The following is a 16,028-nucleotide window of genomic DNA, read 5'->3' on the forward strand; positions in this document are numbered from 1 at the left end:
GGGTAAATGCCTAAGAGTGAGGTTGCTAGGTTGTGCGGTAAGGCTATGTTTAACTTTACAAGAAACTGCCATACTCTTTTCCAAAGAGGCTAAACCATATTGCATTCCTATCAGCAGTATGTGAGACTTCTAGATGCTCCACTTCCTTTGCCAGCACTTGGTATTATCAGTTTTTGGTTTTGTTTTCAATGTTATCCATTCTAATAGATGTGCAAAAGTATTGCATTGTAGTTTTGATTTACATTATTACACCCCTAATGACTATGGTGTTGAGCATCTTTTCATGAATTTGTTTGCCATCTGTGTATTTTATTTGATGAAATATCTGTTCAAATATTTTGCCTATTTTGTTATTTGATGTTTGTTCTATTCTCAGTAAGTTTTGAGAGTTCTTTACACACTTTGGATAAAAATCTTTTTACCAGATGTATGTTTTGCTAATATTTTCTACTGGTTTATGGCTTGATTTTTAAGCTTTTTTGTTTTAAAACAAAGTTCCCCCCGTCTGATGTTTCTAGGACTACAAAGTGCTTTAATACGTTCAGGCATCTGAGGTGAAAAACCCCCATGGCCTGTTTACAATTGCAGATGGGGCTTCCCCATTTGTTCAAAACTCTCGTTGACTAACGACTTCTGGTTAAGGGCAATAACCCAGTTGGTTCAGCCTCTGACATTTTAGGAAGTTGCGCATGTGTGCACTTCTAAATCTCCTCCCCCCCAGGCTCCTCCTTTCCTCTGCAAAGGGATACTCTCCTCTCAGCTCTCTCTGCCCTGGTGACTGAGCAACACAGCCCTGTCTCTAAGTCAGGAGCAGCCCTTGTCAGAACGCAGGGCTAAGCCGAGTGGAAGGCACCAAGAGGACTGAGAGGATGGGGAACTCTCTGCTGAGGGAAAACAGGTGAGCCCAGACTCCCTAATGGGGAGCAGAGGAGATGGGTCTAGGCAATGTAGCCAGAAAGAGAAAAAGAGGTCTACTCTTGGGGAGAAAGCAATTGGGTAAGGGACTGGCAAGAATGAAGTGCCTACTATGTGCCAGAGAACACGTTCAATTCCTTATAGGTTGACCTTCTCCCCAGAATCATAGTGAGCAACTGGTGGAGGACAGCTGAAAGGCAAGACTTTATCAAGGAAGTTCTGTGCAATAGGCTACCCCCTAAGAAATGGAACAACTTTCTGGAGGCCCGGAGGGTATGCTCTTCTGAGGTTAAAGACACCACCACCCTTTTAGTCACTATTAAAGTTCGAAATAAACAGCAACCTTCCTGATAGCATAAGACCTTACCTGGTGCACATTCCCTGCAACAGGTAAGCAGAGGTCATTGAAATTGGTAGAGAACTTGGCTTAACTTTTCTGGGCCTCAGTTTCCTCATGAAAACTGGAAATAATAACACAATACCTATGCTGGAGGGTTCTAGTGTGTGTGATGTTAGCATAGTACCTGATACAGAGTAGGGTTCAATAATTAGAAGATATTCTTTTTTTGGACCATCATCTTCATTAATGTCAAAGCAGCCATTGTAAAAATTAGTACCACCCAAAACAAGGGAATCCCTACGGTACAAAGTGAGGTGGTTTGGAGAAAATGAGCTAGCTGGGGAGTTGGGGGGTGGTCTTTACAGGATTGCGTTTGATGTCCCAGAGCTCAGTTCATGCCATTGAGAGCTAGAACATAGACTCCAAAAAGCCACATGCAAAAGGAGGCTTGGTGAACCCGAGGAATATCTCCCGCCCTCCCTGAAGGTCAGTGTTGTCTGGGACTTCTCCTCCTCAGATCCTCACAGCCCTCAGTCTGAAACTCTAGCATTCTTCTATCAGATTATAAGTCCGTATTTTTATGTCTAGATGTGAGGTCCTCAAAAGTAGAGACTGTTTCTTATTCATCTTTGAATTTCTGTTTCCTAACATTGTTTCTGGCATATAGTAGGCACTCAATAAATACCAAATGAATGATTGGAAACCTAAATAAATACTGTCTTGAAAAGAAAAATAAAACAAAATACAGATATGATGTGACTGAGAAAGTTATGATTGATGTTACATTTGTAATTTTGTATTTTAGAACTTTGGTGAGGCAGTGAAGGATTGTGACATTAATACATGTTAGTTGTAAAAGAAATTGGAGAATAAATAAAGTATAAACAAGAAAATAAACTGGGAAGTCACAGTTATAACTACTTATAACATTAGAAGCATTATCTTTATTTTACTGTCTATATCAGAGACGTGTATTTTTTCATCTGTGAAGAGCTAATATGCCTTTTGACCGCTTTTGTTTTGGATTTCAGTCTACTTAGTTTTATTGATTGTAAAAGCTATTTTTACTTTGAAGAAATTAGCCCTTTCTCATAAATATTACCAAAAATATTTTTGTCCAATCTGAGTGTCTTGTACCATACAGAATTTTTATGTTTTTCTTATATATTTAAACATAATTGAATTAAATCTAGAAAGCTTTTTGGTTTCTACCAATTTATGCTTAACATTATTTGCCCATCCCAAAATAAGACAAATCCACGGTATAATTTTCATAGTTTTATTGCTTTACATTTAGCATCATACATTCATTATATGGTGTCAGATAGAAATACATATTTTTCTACATAGTTACTCAGTTGGCGCAGCATCTTCATTTCTATGCTGACTTAAAATGTCTTCCTTAATATACTCAAAAGTCATATATTTACTTGGATCTGATTTTCAACTTCACCTTTATCACCTGGTTATCATCCAGTCAGCACACTCCACCATGTCTCTCCAGATCAAATTTGTTACAAAAAGCAGGGAAATTCCCACCATCAGGCAGAATGGCACCGATTCCCTTCATGAGAGGAGCTCAGAGTTTCAGAGGATGAATCTGCCAGAAGCAAACTCAGCTTCTCCCACTTATTCCCACTTGTCCTCAGACAAATTGCATAATTTTTTTTTTTTTTTTTTTTTGTGGTACGCGGGCCTCTAACTGTTGTGGCCTCTCCCGTTGCGGAGCACAGGCTCCAGGCGCGAAGGCTCAGTGGCCATGGCTCACGGGCCCAGCTGCCCCACGGCATGTGGAATATTCCAAGCCCGGGGCACGAACCCGTGTCCCCTGCATCGACAGGCGGACTCTCAACCACTGCGCCACCAGGGAAGCCCAAGCCCAAATTTTTTAACCTCAATTTCTTCCTGGGGAAGACATAGAATCATAATATCTACCTCATGGATTTATTCTGGGATTAAGTGAAATATAACATAGAAAATGTATATGTTATTTACATTTAGGAAGTAGTATGTATAGTAAGTAATATATATATATAATAGTAAGTAGCATTTATAGTGTGTGTGCATATATATATGTGTATATATGTATATATATATATATATATATAGTAAGCACATAGTAAATTGTGTTTAATTTTTAGTTCCTTTTTCTCTATACCCTAAACTCCCCACAAATAAAAAGATGGTTATACAGAAACCCAACCCAAACAATGAGCCAATTTATTTTCTTTATTTAATTCTTTCCTTCCCTTTTATCCCATGTTCGCTGCTTTGATGCTTTCTGTGAAAATTGCAATTTACATGAGACAAGGCCAGTGCCCTTCTCGGCTCCTGTGTACAGTCCCTGAAACTGCATAGAGCGGATAAGCCTCTCTGTACACTGATATTCTTGCAGTTGTCATGAGGCTGTCTGGACATTTGGGAACAAATGATTGGGGCCTGGTGGTGTACAGCAGTTGTTGGAGAACGTTGCGAGGGCTGTTCTACGGCAATGGAGGGGAGGTCAAATCAAGGGCAGGTTGAGGTATATGCTTTAGAAGGGCATATTAACAGATGGGTGGGCAACAAGAGGAAGCCGAGGCAATGCTGGAGTTACACACAAATAGCAGAAATGAAGAAAGTTGGAAAAAGTATCAAGCAAGGTGGGAAGCCTGGAAAGGAAAGACTTAGCTCATTCTTGGTATGTTGAGTTTTGGGTGGCAGCAGATCTCTCAAGAGACACCCTGGAATCTGAGAAATCAAAGCCCCAAACAGAGAACAGCCAGGTGAGAGCAAGTCCAACAAAACTTCTCCCAGGCTTTGCCTGGGAGGAATGAAGTCTGTCAGGCCCTGGACTTCACATACGCCCCAAGAGAGGACCCTGCTTAGACACAGCAGCAGTTGTAATGATAGTAAACGTGAAAACAAGACAAAAGACAAAAACACTCTGAAACCTTGGGCAGAAGATGTGCCATTTTGCTAGGAATCTAGCGTAACTCCTAGCAGCTGGAAAGAAGACCCTTATTTCCTGTTGTCTCTTTGTCTGTCGATTTCATGAACCTTTCTGCTCCAGCTCCATCCTGGCCGTTTCACTTTAAGCTCTGAGTTTCTATTTCTGAGGTAACCACATCCTCCACATGGCTACAGTTGTTGAAAGGGCTGTGCAGAGAGACACTTGTGATTACCCTGATGTTCTTAAACAAAGTCTTCCTCATCAATCCTTTCTGACCAGGCCTTTTGAGTGTCAGGGAATCGCTAAAATATGGAACGAGTGTCCCTGAATCTAAGAATCCCGAAGTGTGGCAAAGCCAGTTGTTCTGTGGCATGAAGAGTTATCTACACTTTCTCCATGGTTTCAGGAGAAGCTTTTGAAAGAGTATCAGTTAAAAGGCAGCTACACAGCCAAAGCCTACACAGACATCCCCCCAACAGGGTGCTTTACTTCGGTGCAAATTAAGGATCAAATATTTGGTGTGTATCATTGGACCTAGGTTAAAGTATACAGTCCAAAGGATGAAACAGACTGGAAGGGCTATGGGCATTAGAAGAAGGGAGAGACTGGGCAGACTGGAGCCAGGGAAGCTTTGTGTAAGAGACAGGAACCTGGAATTGCTGGCATGTAGCCTGAACCTACCCCAGACCAAAACTCCAAACTGAAATGCAAGAATATATTGCAGAAAAGTTGACTGGGGGAAATAGTCAGTTTGAAAATAGCTTTTGTGCGTATTTAACTTTATGTGACCCTTACAACTCCATGAAGTAAGCGGTATAAGTATCCTCATTTTTTTTTTTTTTTTTTTTTTTTTTTTGCAGTACGCGGGCTTCTCACTGCTGTGGCCTCTCCCGTTGCGGAGCACAGGCTCCGGACGCGCAGGCTCAGCGGCCATGGCTCACGGGCCCAGCCGCTCCGCGGCATGTGGGATCTTCCCAGACCGGGGCACGAACCCGCGTCCCCTGCATCGGCAGGCGGACTCGCAACCACTGCGCCACCAGGGAAGCCCTGTATCCTCATTTTATATATAAAGAAACTGTGGCTCAGGGAGTCCAGAGATATTGATCCAGTAATGCAAAATTAATCATCTCCTTTCATCTCACTCCCATATCTCCTCAGCGAACCTGATTTCTAAGCAAGAGCGTGATTTAGTGGTTTCCTTCTGGTGTTTCTTTAATGGCAGAAATAGGAGATATAAGCAAATGGGCTAAAGAACCCTGAACGAAGCCTGAAGAGGAGGAAGAACTACAGCCATACCTCTCAGCCCCAAAGGCTCTAATGGTACACAGACCCCAGAAGCTGTCAGAAGACTCAGCACGCTGGTGCCCACAGCCAAGCTCAAGTGCAGCAGCCTCTCTTCCACTGCCCTTTCCAAGAGAACACCCTGAAAAAGCTCACTGGGGGAGATATTTTTGGATGGTGTTTTCCAAACATTTTTACATAGTGTTACTGGTACATGCAGTACTTTATAAAGGCATTTCCCAGTCAACTGTGTAGGTAGTTAACTATGCCTCAGTTTAGAATGATGCCCAGACTTAGCCTCAGTGTCTGACCACAGAGAGACCCTGAGCCTTTCTGCCATTAAAGAGATAACAAGTCCTGTTTATATAGCTATACCTTGAGGTCAATAAGGCAGATCTGATGATCTGAGCCAGTTAGAGTTGCTCTGTTCTTAGCCACTCCTTCATTTATCAAATACTTATTGAAAATATATTTACTATGTGCCAGACACTGTGGCATATGCTGGTAATCTATACCATGATGAACAGACAAATATGGTCCCCAACCTTGTGAAACTCACCTTCTAGTGTAGGATATATACAAGTGAGCAGAAAATTATAATAGAGTGTAAATAGGAGAAATTCAGAGTGCAGCGGGATCCTATGTAAATATTGCCTAATCGGTGCCTAGAAGAAATTTCTCAAATGTCCACACACTTTTACTTTGATTTCCTGGAGATAACTCTGTGTGTCCTTCATCACAAGAGGCCACATAAATCGCTGGAATTGGAGATAAGCAAGCCTTTTTTTCTTTGCTGGGAACACAACAGAAAGTTCCTTCTCTGATTAGGAGTTGATAATGTCATATTTCCAAAGGTCCAGTTAATGTCCTTTGGAAGGACGAAGCCATTCTAGTATGACAGATGTGTCCAAGTCACCTAGAATGAATATTCTCTTGGGGGAGAAAAAAAAAGGGTTTTCACAGAAATGACAAAGGGAAGAGAGTCACCCTAACAAAGCTGAAGAAACTAAACTTGTGATTTGTGTCATCTCTTGCGTACTTTAGATGCTGGGACTGCCACATCGCTGATGGGTGTTTCTGCCTTCCATGGTGAGTGGAGAACTGTTTTCAGGGTTTATTTCCCTATAAGTGTAGTTTCAATGTGGTATTTGCTGTAAGTTACCTGTGAATTACCCACTGTCTGTGGCCACAGTGGAAGCTGGGTACTAGCCCAGGCACCATCATCTGAGAGTCAGTCAGGGAAGTGATGCTTCGAGTTTGGTGAGAAACAGGAACAATAGTCTCATGGGTGGTTACACACTCTTCAAACGGAAAAGCCTCAGAAGCAAGGATGAAACTGGCTATCAATGTAGAGAAAGGCCCCTTAATCACACTGCAAATCCCAGCGTCTACCTGGGACAGAAGCATGCATTTCCGTCCCTTGCACAGAGAACGTATAGCCAGGATGACCGTATAATTCATTGTCCAAACTGGGAAACTTTTGCGAGTGAAAAGGAGGCTAAAAATAGTTACGTGTCACTAAATGATTGATAACAACATTAACTAAACTGTCTGTGTAAACCAGGACATATGGTCATTCTCCTTAGAGCAGATGTTGTCCTTGTCTCCTGTGATGATAACTGGCTGCCATTATATTTATACTGTGTTTTTCCGAGGGTCATCAGTACAGTGCAGTCACCTCTGTGCTCATACGGGAGATGTTTGATTGCTTGCTTGCTTGCTTGTTTGTTTGGATATCATAGATTGGGATTGAGGTTGGGATTGGATATAACAATGGCTCCTTGATATAAAAGAAATTGAAATTTTGTCAGAAAAAACTCTCCAAAAAGTTATGTTGAGGGGACTTCCCTGGTGGCCCAGTGGTTAAGAATCCACCTGCCAATGCAGGGGACACAGGTTCAAGCCCTGGTCCAGGAAGATCCCACATGCCGCAGAGCAACTAAGACCGTGCACCACAACTACTGAGCCTGCGCTCTAGAGCCCGTGCTCCGCAACAAGAGAAGCCATCGCAGTGAGAAGCCCGTGCACCACAATGAAGAGTAGCCCCCGCTCACCACAACTAGAGAAAGCCCGCGCACAACAACGAAGACCCAATGCCGCCAATTAAATAAATAAATAAATAAATAAATAAATAATGTATAACGTAACCATAGTTCTCCATCTATAAATCAATTCCATACCAGCCTCAGAAAAAGGAGGAGGAAGGAGAAAAAGGGAGAGAGAGAAACGCAAAGGAGTAGATTTCTATTCGGTCTTATCTTTAATTTTTTCTTTTTCCTATCCTCTTATGTCTCTGGCTGAAGGAGGTATTATAAGAGGCTTATAACTTTAACAAATGAGTTAAGCATAAGTTTTCATAGTTGAGGGTAACTCCCTTTGAGAGTTTCTGAATATTAAAACAACTGATTTCTTTTCCTTTTCTTTTATAGGAAAAAAATGCACATTTTTAAAGAGAGACAAGACTCCCCAAAGCAACGTAAGTCATTGCTTTCACATCATTTTTACTTTTGACAGACTTAGGTTTCCAAGCTGCCCCTTCCCTCTGCTCTCAAAGCTCCTTGGGCATATTTCTAGTATAACACTCACACATTTGCTGCAATTTGTTCAATTGCGTGTCTCTTTTTCTCCACTAAATTGGGAGCTCATTGAGGCAAGAAGGGGCTTATCGATCTCCATAGCCTTCTGTTATTTCCCGAGGTCTGCAGGCTGAAGGAGTTAAATGGGAACAATAAAAGCAAAAGGTGGAGGTGTGAGGCACATGTAAGGAACTGCAATGAGGCCAGTGTGGGCACAGAGGAGGGGCAGGGCCTTGGGGTCAAGTTTAGGGTTAGGGTTTTTGTCTTGAGAGCTACAGGAGGCACTGAAAGGCTTTAAACAAGGGCCAAGTATGACCACATTTGCATTAAAGACATCACCCAGTTTGTTGTGCAGAGAACATATTGTAGGAGGGAGTGACAAGAGCGGATGCTGGAAGACCACTTAGGAGGCTGATACAACGGTCTCTGGTGACTGAACAGGGGTAAAGTTAAGGAAAGAAAAGCATTTGAAGGAGAGGGTGGTGAAGAGTGTCACGTGTAAGGGGGCAAGCAAAGGAAGTAGAGGCCTGAGGACAGGCCACAACGTTTCTAAAGAAGAAAAACAAATGAGTTTTGCCTTTGCCTTCCTGGGTTTAAAGAGGAGAGGCTGGTTCATTCACTCTGACTCTGAAAAACGAGCCCTATTGGTGTGTAAAAAAATCATACAGCCCTCCCACTCTTAACCTTTTCACCCAGGGGAATTGTGGGTGCAGGAAACCCCAATCTCCATCACAGCGAAACAGAAATAGAAATAGACCTCTAATGGTAGAAATAAGACCTCTAATGCTGAAACTCACAGACCCTTTTCTTTTTCAAAATTTTATTGAAGTTATTGACGTATAACGTTATACTAGTTTCAGGTGCACAACGTAGTGATTTGATATATATACCATATATATCAAATATATATAATATACCATCACCATACAAAATTATTATAGAACTATTCACAATATTCCCTATACTGCATATTATGTTCTCATGACTTATTTATTTTATAACTGGATGTTTGTACCACTTAATCTCCATCACCTATTAACTCACACCCCCGCCCCCTCCCCTCTGGTAACCACCAGTTTGTCCTCAGTATCTATGAGTCTGTTTCTATTTTGTTATGTTTGTTCATTTGTTTTGTTTTTTAGATTCTACATATAAGTGAAATCATACGATATTTTTCTTTCTCTGTCTGACTTATTTCACTCAGCATAATACCCTCTAGATTCATCCATGTTGCTGCAAATGGCAAGATTTCATTCTATTTATGGCTGAGTAATATTTCATTGTATATACATATACCACATCTTCTTTATCCATTCATCTACTGAGGGACACTTAGGTTGCTTCCCTGTCTTGGCTGTTGTAAATAATGCTGCAATGAACATTGGGGTGCATATATCTTTTCAAATTAGTTCTTATATTTTCTTCAGATCAATACTCAGAAGTGGAATTGCTGGATCGTATGGTAGTTGTATATTTAATTTTTTGAGGAAACTCCATACTGTTTTCCATAGAGGTTGCAGCAATTTACAATCCCACCAACAGTGCAAAAAATTCCCATTTCTCCACATCCTTGACAACAGTTGTTATTTGTTGTCTTTTAAATAATATCCAGTATAGTAGTATAGTATTTGTACCATAGTACTACTATAGTAATAGCATACTATAGTAGTGTAATATAGTTTGAAATCACCAAGCATGATACCTCCAGCTTCACTTTTCTCAAGACTGCTCAGCTATTCTGCATCTTTTGAGGTTTCATACAAACTTTAGGATCATTTATTCAAGTTCTGTGAAAAACAGTATTAGTTTTTCCAATCCATGAGCACAGTATATCTTTCCATTTTTTGTGTATGGTCTTCAATTTCTTTCATCTATGTCTTATAGTTTTCAGAGTACAAGTCTTTTACCTCCTGGGTTAGATTTATTCTAGGTATTTTATTCTTCTTGATACAATTGTAAATAGGATTGTTTTCTTAATTTCTCTTTCTGATAGTTTGTTACTAATGTATAGAAATGCAACAGATTTCTGTATGTTAATTTTGTATCCTGCAACCTTACTGAATTTATTAGTTCTAATAGTTTTTTGGTGGCATCTTTAGGGTTTTCTATATATAGTATTATATCATCTGCAAAGAGTGATAGTTTTACTTTTTCCCTTCTAATTTGCATGCCCTTTATCTCTTTTTTTGTCTGGTTGCTGGGGCTAGACTTCCAATATTATGTTGAATAAAAGTGGTGAGTGTTGGACATACTTGTCTTGTTTCTGATCTTAAAGAAAAAGATTTCAGCTTATCATCATCGAGCATGATGTTGCTGTGAGCTTGATGTATATGGCCTTTATGCTGAGGTATATTCCCTCTATATTCAGTTTGTTGAGAGTTTTTATCATAAATAGATGTTAAGTTTTGTCAAATGCTTTGTCTGCATCTATTGAGGTGATTAATAAAAATCAGGATAAAAATCATATGATTTTTATCCTTCATTCTGTTAATGTGGCATATCACATTGATTGATTTTTGCATATCGAATTATCCTTGCATCCCTGGAATAAATTCCACTTGACCACAGTATAGTTGAATTTGGTTTGTTAATATTTTGTTGAAGATTTTTGCATCTAAGTTCATCAGGGATATTGGCCTGTACTATTTTTTTTTTCTGTGGTGTCTGTCTGGTTTTGGTATCAAGGTAATGCAGGCCTTGTAAAATGAGCGTGGAAGCATTCAATATTTTGGAAGAGTTTGAGAAGACTAGGTATTAACTCTTCTTTAAATGTTTGGTAGAATTCACCTGTGAAGCCGTCTCACCCTAAACTTTTGTTTGTTGGGAGTTTTTTGATTACTGATTCTACTGATACTAGTAATTGGTCTGTTCATTTTTTCTATTTCTTTCTGAATCAGTCTTGGAAGATTGGATGTTTCTAGGAATTATCCATCTCTTCTAGATTGTCCAGTTTGTTGGCTTGCTTGTAGTTGTCTCTTGTGATTATGTGTGTGCGTTGGCTTACTTGTAGTTGTCTTTTGTGATTGTGTGTGTGTGTGTGTGTGTGTGTATATATATATATATATATATATATATATATATATATATATATATATATATATCAGTTAGTTTTAAGCTGATAGTTACTTAAGTTTGAATGCATTCTAAAAGCACTACATTTTTACTGCCCCCCACCTATGTTTATGTTATTGTCATCATATTTCACATTTTTATTCGGTGTATCCCTTAACTTCTTATTGTAGTTACAGTCGATTTTACTACTTTGGTCTTTTAACCTTCATACTAGCTTCTTAAGTGGCTGTTCCACTGGCTTTAATATATATTTGCCTTTACCAGTGAGATATTTTCTTTCATATAGTGTCTTATTTTTAGTTATAATCTTTTCTTTTCTGCTTAAAGAAGACCCTTAAACATTTCCTGTAAGGCCAGTCTAGTGGTGATAAACTCCTTTAGTTTTTGCTTGCCTGGGAAATTTTACCTCTCCTTCAATTCTGAATAATAACCTTGCTGGGTACAGTTTTCTTGGGTTGTTATGGTTTTTCCTTTCAGCACTTCAAGTATATCATGCTACTTCCCTCTGGCCTGCAAAGTTTCTGCTAAAAAATCAGCTGATAGTCTTATAAGAGCTCCCTTGATGTGACTTGTTTTTTTCTTGCTGCCTTTTCTCTCTTTATCTTTAACTTTTGCCGTTTTAATTATGATATGTCTTGGTGTGGATCTCTTTGGGTTCATCTTGTTGCTTCCTGGACCTGGATATCTGTTTTCTTCCCCAGATTAGGGAAGTTTTCAGCCATTATTTCTTTAAATACATTTTCTGCCTCTTTCTCTCACTCTTCTCCTTCAGGGACCCCTATAATGTGAATGTTAATTTGCTTGATGTTTTTCCCAGAGATTCCTTAAACTATCCTCATTTAAAAAAATTCTTTTCCCCTCTTGCTGTTCTGATTGGGTGATTTCCACTCTTCTGTCTTCTGATCACTGATCTTTTCCTCTGTATCATCTAATCTGTTGTTAATTCCCACTAGTGTATTTTTCATTCCCGTCATAGTATTCTTCATCTCCGATTGGTTTTCTTTCTTACATTTTCTAATTCCCTGTGGAGGTTTTCACTGTGTTCCTCCATTCTTCTCCTGAGTTTGGTCAGCATCTTTATGATCATTTTTTTGAACTCTATCAGGTAAATGACTTATCTTCATTTCATTAGGGTTTGTATCTGGGGGGTGATTTTGTTCTTTCATTTGGAACATTCCTCTGTCTCCTCATTTTATTTCTTGTGTTTGTTTCTATGAATTAGTCAAAACAGCTACCTCTTCCAGTCTTGCAGTCATGGCCTTGTGCAGGAGTAGCCTCTGTGTAGACTGTATGGCAGGAGTAGCCTCTGTGTAGATTGTATGTGCTGGGCAGCTTTGGTGGGATGGCTGGAGCTGGGGTAGGAATCGGGGGTGGAGAGCTGGAGTACACCCCCCTGCTGTTGCTTTTGGGGGATGTCTGGAGCTTCTGTGGGCCTGGAGCATGCAGGGGCAATCTTGGCAGCCTGGCTGGAGCACCTGGACTATGTTCCCATCTGTGCTATCAAGGTGAAGGAGGAATGCAAAAAATGGTGCTCTCCAGTGCCTTTGAACCTGAGGAGTGTTCCAGTAGTTCCCTGCCCATTTGGCAGATGCTCTAGGGGTAGTAAATGGATTTCTTCACATAGAGTCTAGGTGCTTTTTAAACCACTATTCTTATTGCTGTGCCCCACCCCGGGGGGGAGGCGAATGTACGCATGGGCCCCTCAGTGATACCCCTCCCTCCTGCTGGTTGCTGTATCAAGGATGGGGTTCCTGTCCATACCATCTCTCCTACCCATCTCTATTTGGTCCTTCTGTCATTTATTGTGCAAAGCTGTTCAGTCAGCCCTCAGTTCTTCTTCAGAAAGAATTGCTCTCTATGTAGGTGTAGATTGGGTGTGTCCCTGGGAGGTGCTGATTGTAGGGTCTTCCTACGCCACCATCTTGGATCCCCATACACCCTTTTCTTGCACTGATAGTCACGGAAGTCCTAGATAGCCAGTGGAATTTATAGAGATGTGAGAATCTGGAATGTCAGTACTGAGGGAATATAAATCTTTACACAGCAAGGTGGCCTGCATCAGCACAACCACCTCCCACATAGGGTGATATCATGAGGTTTCTTTGTGGGTTCTCATGTTTGCTTATTGAGCTAGTGTGTTTGCCTCTTTGCTGAGTGGCCAGAGCCAGCTGGTTTTAAGTACACTGGCTTTTGAATAATTGGTCTGCTTATGTTTGTTTCTGCCAGCCGTCTCAAAAATGGGAATGTTCAGTTTAAGAGTTTCTTTCTCTGTAAAGCTTTCCTTGAGCACCAGCTTCCACACTGCCATCATCCCCTGTCACCTACAGTAGAAACGACAGCTTTCCTCTGCATTGTGGATCTCTCTTAGGTCCTTGTCTGCCTCCTATGCTTGCCTGTGAGCCCCTTGAGGACAGGGACTGTCTGAGTCTTCTTTGTCTCTCTAGGTCCTGGTACAGGGTAGACATGCAACAAATTTTAGGTAAGGAAGGACAGAGAAGGAAAGGAGTGAGGAAGGGAGGGAAGTGTGACTTCCTATCCAAAGACCCACTGAATGTGTTTCCCTCCACTCAGGGTCTCAGCACAGCTCTGGCTGTTTCTTGTCTAGATGGCCCTGTCACTCCCCAGGGATGTGTTGAAGCTCAGGATAGCCTGGAAGACTCCCCCTGCTGTTCCTTGGCTCTCTGGTTGCTTATCTTTCAGTGCTCCTTTCCTCCCCTCCCAGAAATCTCCCCATGACCTGAAATTCATTAAGTGTATTTTCTTTCTCCAGATGAAGAAACATCATCTGCTCCCATCCAGGTAATGCAAACATTTCTGAGACTTTTTCTGAGATGACAGTAGAAATGCAGACACCTCGGATAGCAGGAGAAGATCTTCAAGACCCCTTCTGACCTTAATATTGAATTCTTTAGACACCAGTGCTTGTGAGCCCAGGGACATATGCAGAGCCTGACAGCAGAAGCAACAGCCATCTCTGTTGCACAATTTATTGAAAGGAACTAATATTTATTGAGTACTTGGTTTATGCCATGCAGTGGGCTGAGCGCTTCACATGCATCATCTCATGTAACTGTCACAACAACTCTTTAAGATTTGTACTATTATTTTCCTACCCATTTTAGATGAGAAAACTGAGACATTAAGTGATGTTCCCTCAAAGCCGGACAGCCGACAAGATGGCAGGGGCATGATTCAAAAACAAGTCTCACTCCCAAATCCATGCTCTTTCTCCTGTACCTTGCTGTTTTGCTTTTTATCTCCTGAGATTTCGCTGAATGAGACCTTCTCTTAAGTGGATTCTCTTTTTAATAATGCAGATAGCTCTAGAATGGGTGGTTAAATATCATAACCCAAGCACTTTAAGGTGTCTTCAGACTGTTCTCTTATAAAAGAACGAGCAGCCTCAGGGTCCTGAGACTTTGGGAATTACATAGTGTGGTCTGGGGTCACTCTGGGACGTGGGGCAGAGAATGCATGCCTGAGTAGGCTGAGTTCTCTGAGCAGCATGAGAACTCTCGCAGCTTGGGTTAGTGGTTGGGCTGCGGTAGCCATTTAGGAAAACCAGACACAAGAGATGGAAGGGAAGCGGCCGTAGAAGACAGACTTTGCCCAAGGCTGAACCTCTGTTGAGACAAAGTATAAAGGGAATGGCCAGGTCTTGATGATGGCTGTCCTTTGACCAGCAGGAGAATGTTGACCAGGGCTCCTCGGAGGATCTGTGCTACACCCTCATCAACCACAGCGTCCTCGGGAAAAGGCCATCAGGAAACACTGCTGAGGAGTACTATGAGAACGTTTCCCTCAAGGCTGAGAGACCCAGAGAGTCGCTGGGCGGAAACGGGACTGAGTATTCGCTTCTTCGTGTGCCTTCCGCCCCTAGGCATCCGTCCTCCCCAGAAGATGAATATAAACTTCTCATGCCCAGTAGAATCTTCTCTGACTCCCTGATATAGCCACATCCACTTATGCCCCCTTCTCAGGCTCAATCTTCTCATTTCTAATGAAGTGGTTGGATCAGCACTTAATACCAGCAAATAAAAGCCAGGGATGGGGAGCTCTGGTTGAAGCAGGCACGGGGCACAAAGCCCTTTCAGCTTATCTCCCCCTCAACACACACACAACGGCCCTTTCTATAGGGGTCACTGGAGAATGTAGCTTGCAAGCCTCAGGGCCTCCTAGATCCTTCTCACTGTCCAACATCCAAAGATCAACCAACTATCCCAAACACCCACTCTTTGAGAAGGAAGTGACCATCTTTGGGTCTAAGTGGCTTTAAGAAATGGGCCATTCTACTCAGTGGTGGGAAGAACTCCCTGGTCCCCTGCTCCTCTGTTCAGGTTCTTCCTATAAAATGTCCACATGACTGTCCTCTGAAGTCACAGGGAAGCTTCACCCTGATTCATAGTAAGTGCACCCAAAGGGGAGTCTTCATTCCACACGTGTGTGTAGACCCAGTTCCTCACTCATAGCCTTCCGGGTGGGCACCTGTGGCATTCCTCTTACTCCACACCTCTAAGCAGTGTCCTTCGCAGAGCGTCCTTTGATTCATTGGCTCTGGTGGTGTGGTTGGTTACATGGGTTGAATTAGTAAGTTCCAGACCAAGTTTTTATATATTTTTTATATATTTTAATCCATATTTTTTAACTTTGTATTTCTCCCTAGAAATCTTAGGAAAATCATAGCATCAGAGAAGGATAAGGTAGACCATTGGAGATCCTTTAATCCCATTATTTTTTCTGGCTCAAAGAGGATAACTAGCTCAATGTAACATTTCAAGTGAGTGGCAGAACTTTACCTAGAGCCTGATTTCCTAGCTTCCAATTCAGTGCTCTTCCAATATTACTACATAGAAGGGCCTCTACTACAGGGTATATGTATGTGTTAAATAATATGTCATGTATAAACTATGAA

General features: G+C 41.4%; 1 protein-coding gene across 1 annotated transcript; it reads left to right on the top strand.

The window, feature by feature from the left end:
• Positions 1-869: 869 nt before the first annotated feature.
• GCSAM (germinal center associated signaling and motility) lies at positions 870-15,117 on the top strand (the record flags this gene model as incomplete). The annotated part of the gene is given in 7 exon segments (XM_079705423.1): positions 870-898; positions 3,946-4,020; positions 6,513-6,557; positions 7,898-7,944; positions 13,887-13,915; positions 14,800-15,066; positions 15,070-15,117. Coding segments are annotated over 7 exon segments (540 nt in total).
• Positions 15,118-16,028: the final 911 nt, after the last annotated feature.

Source organism: Hyperoodon ampullatus (assembly GCF_949752795.1).
Source record: "Hyperoodon ampullatus genome assembly, chromosome: 5".
Lineage (NCBI taxonomy): Eukaryota > Metazoa > Chordata > Mammalia > Artiodactyla > Ziphiidae > Hyperoodon > Hyperoodon ampullatus.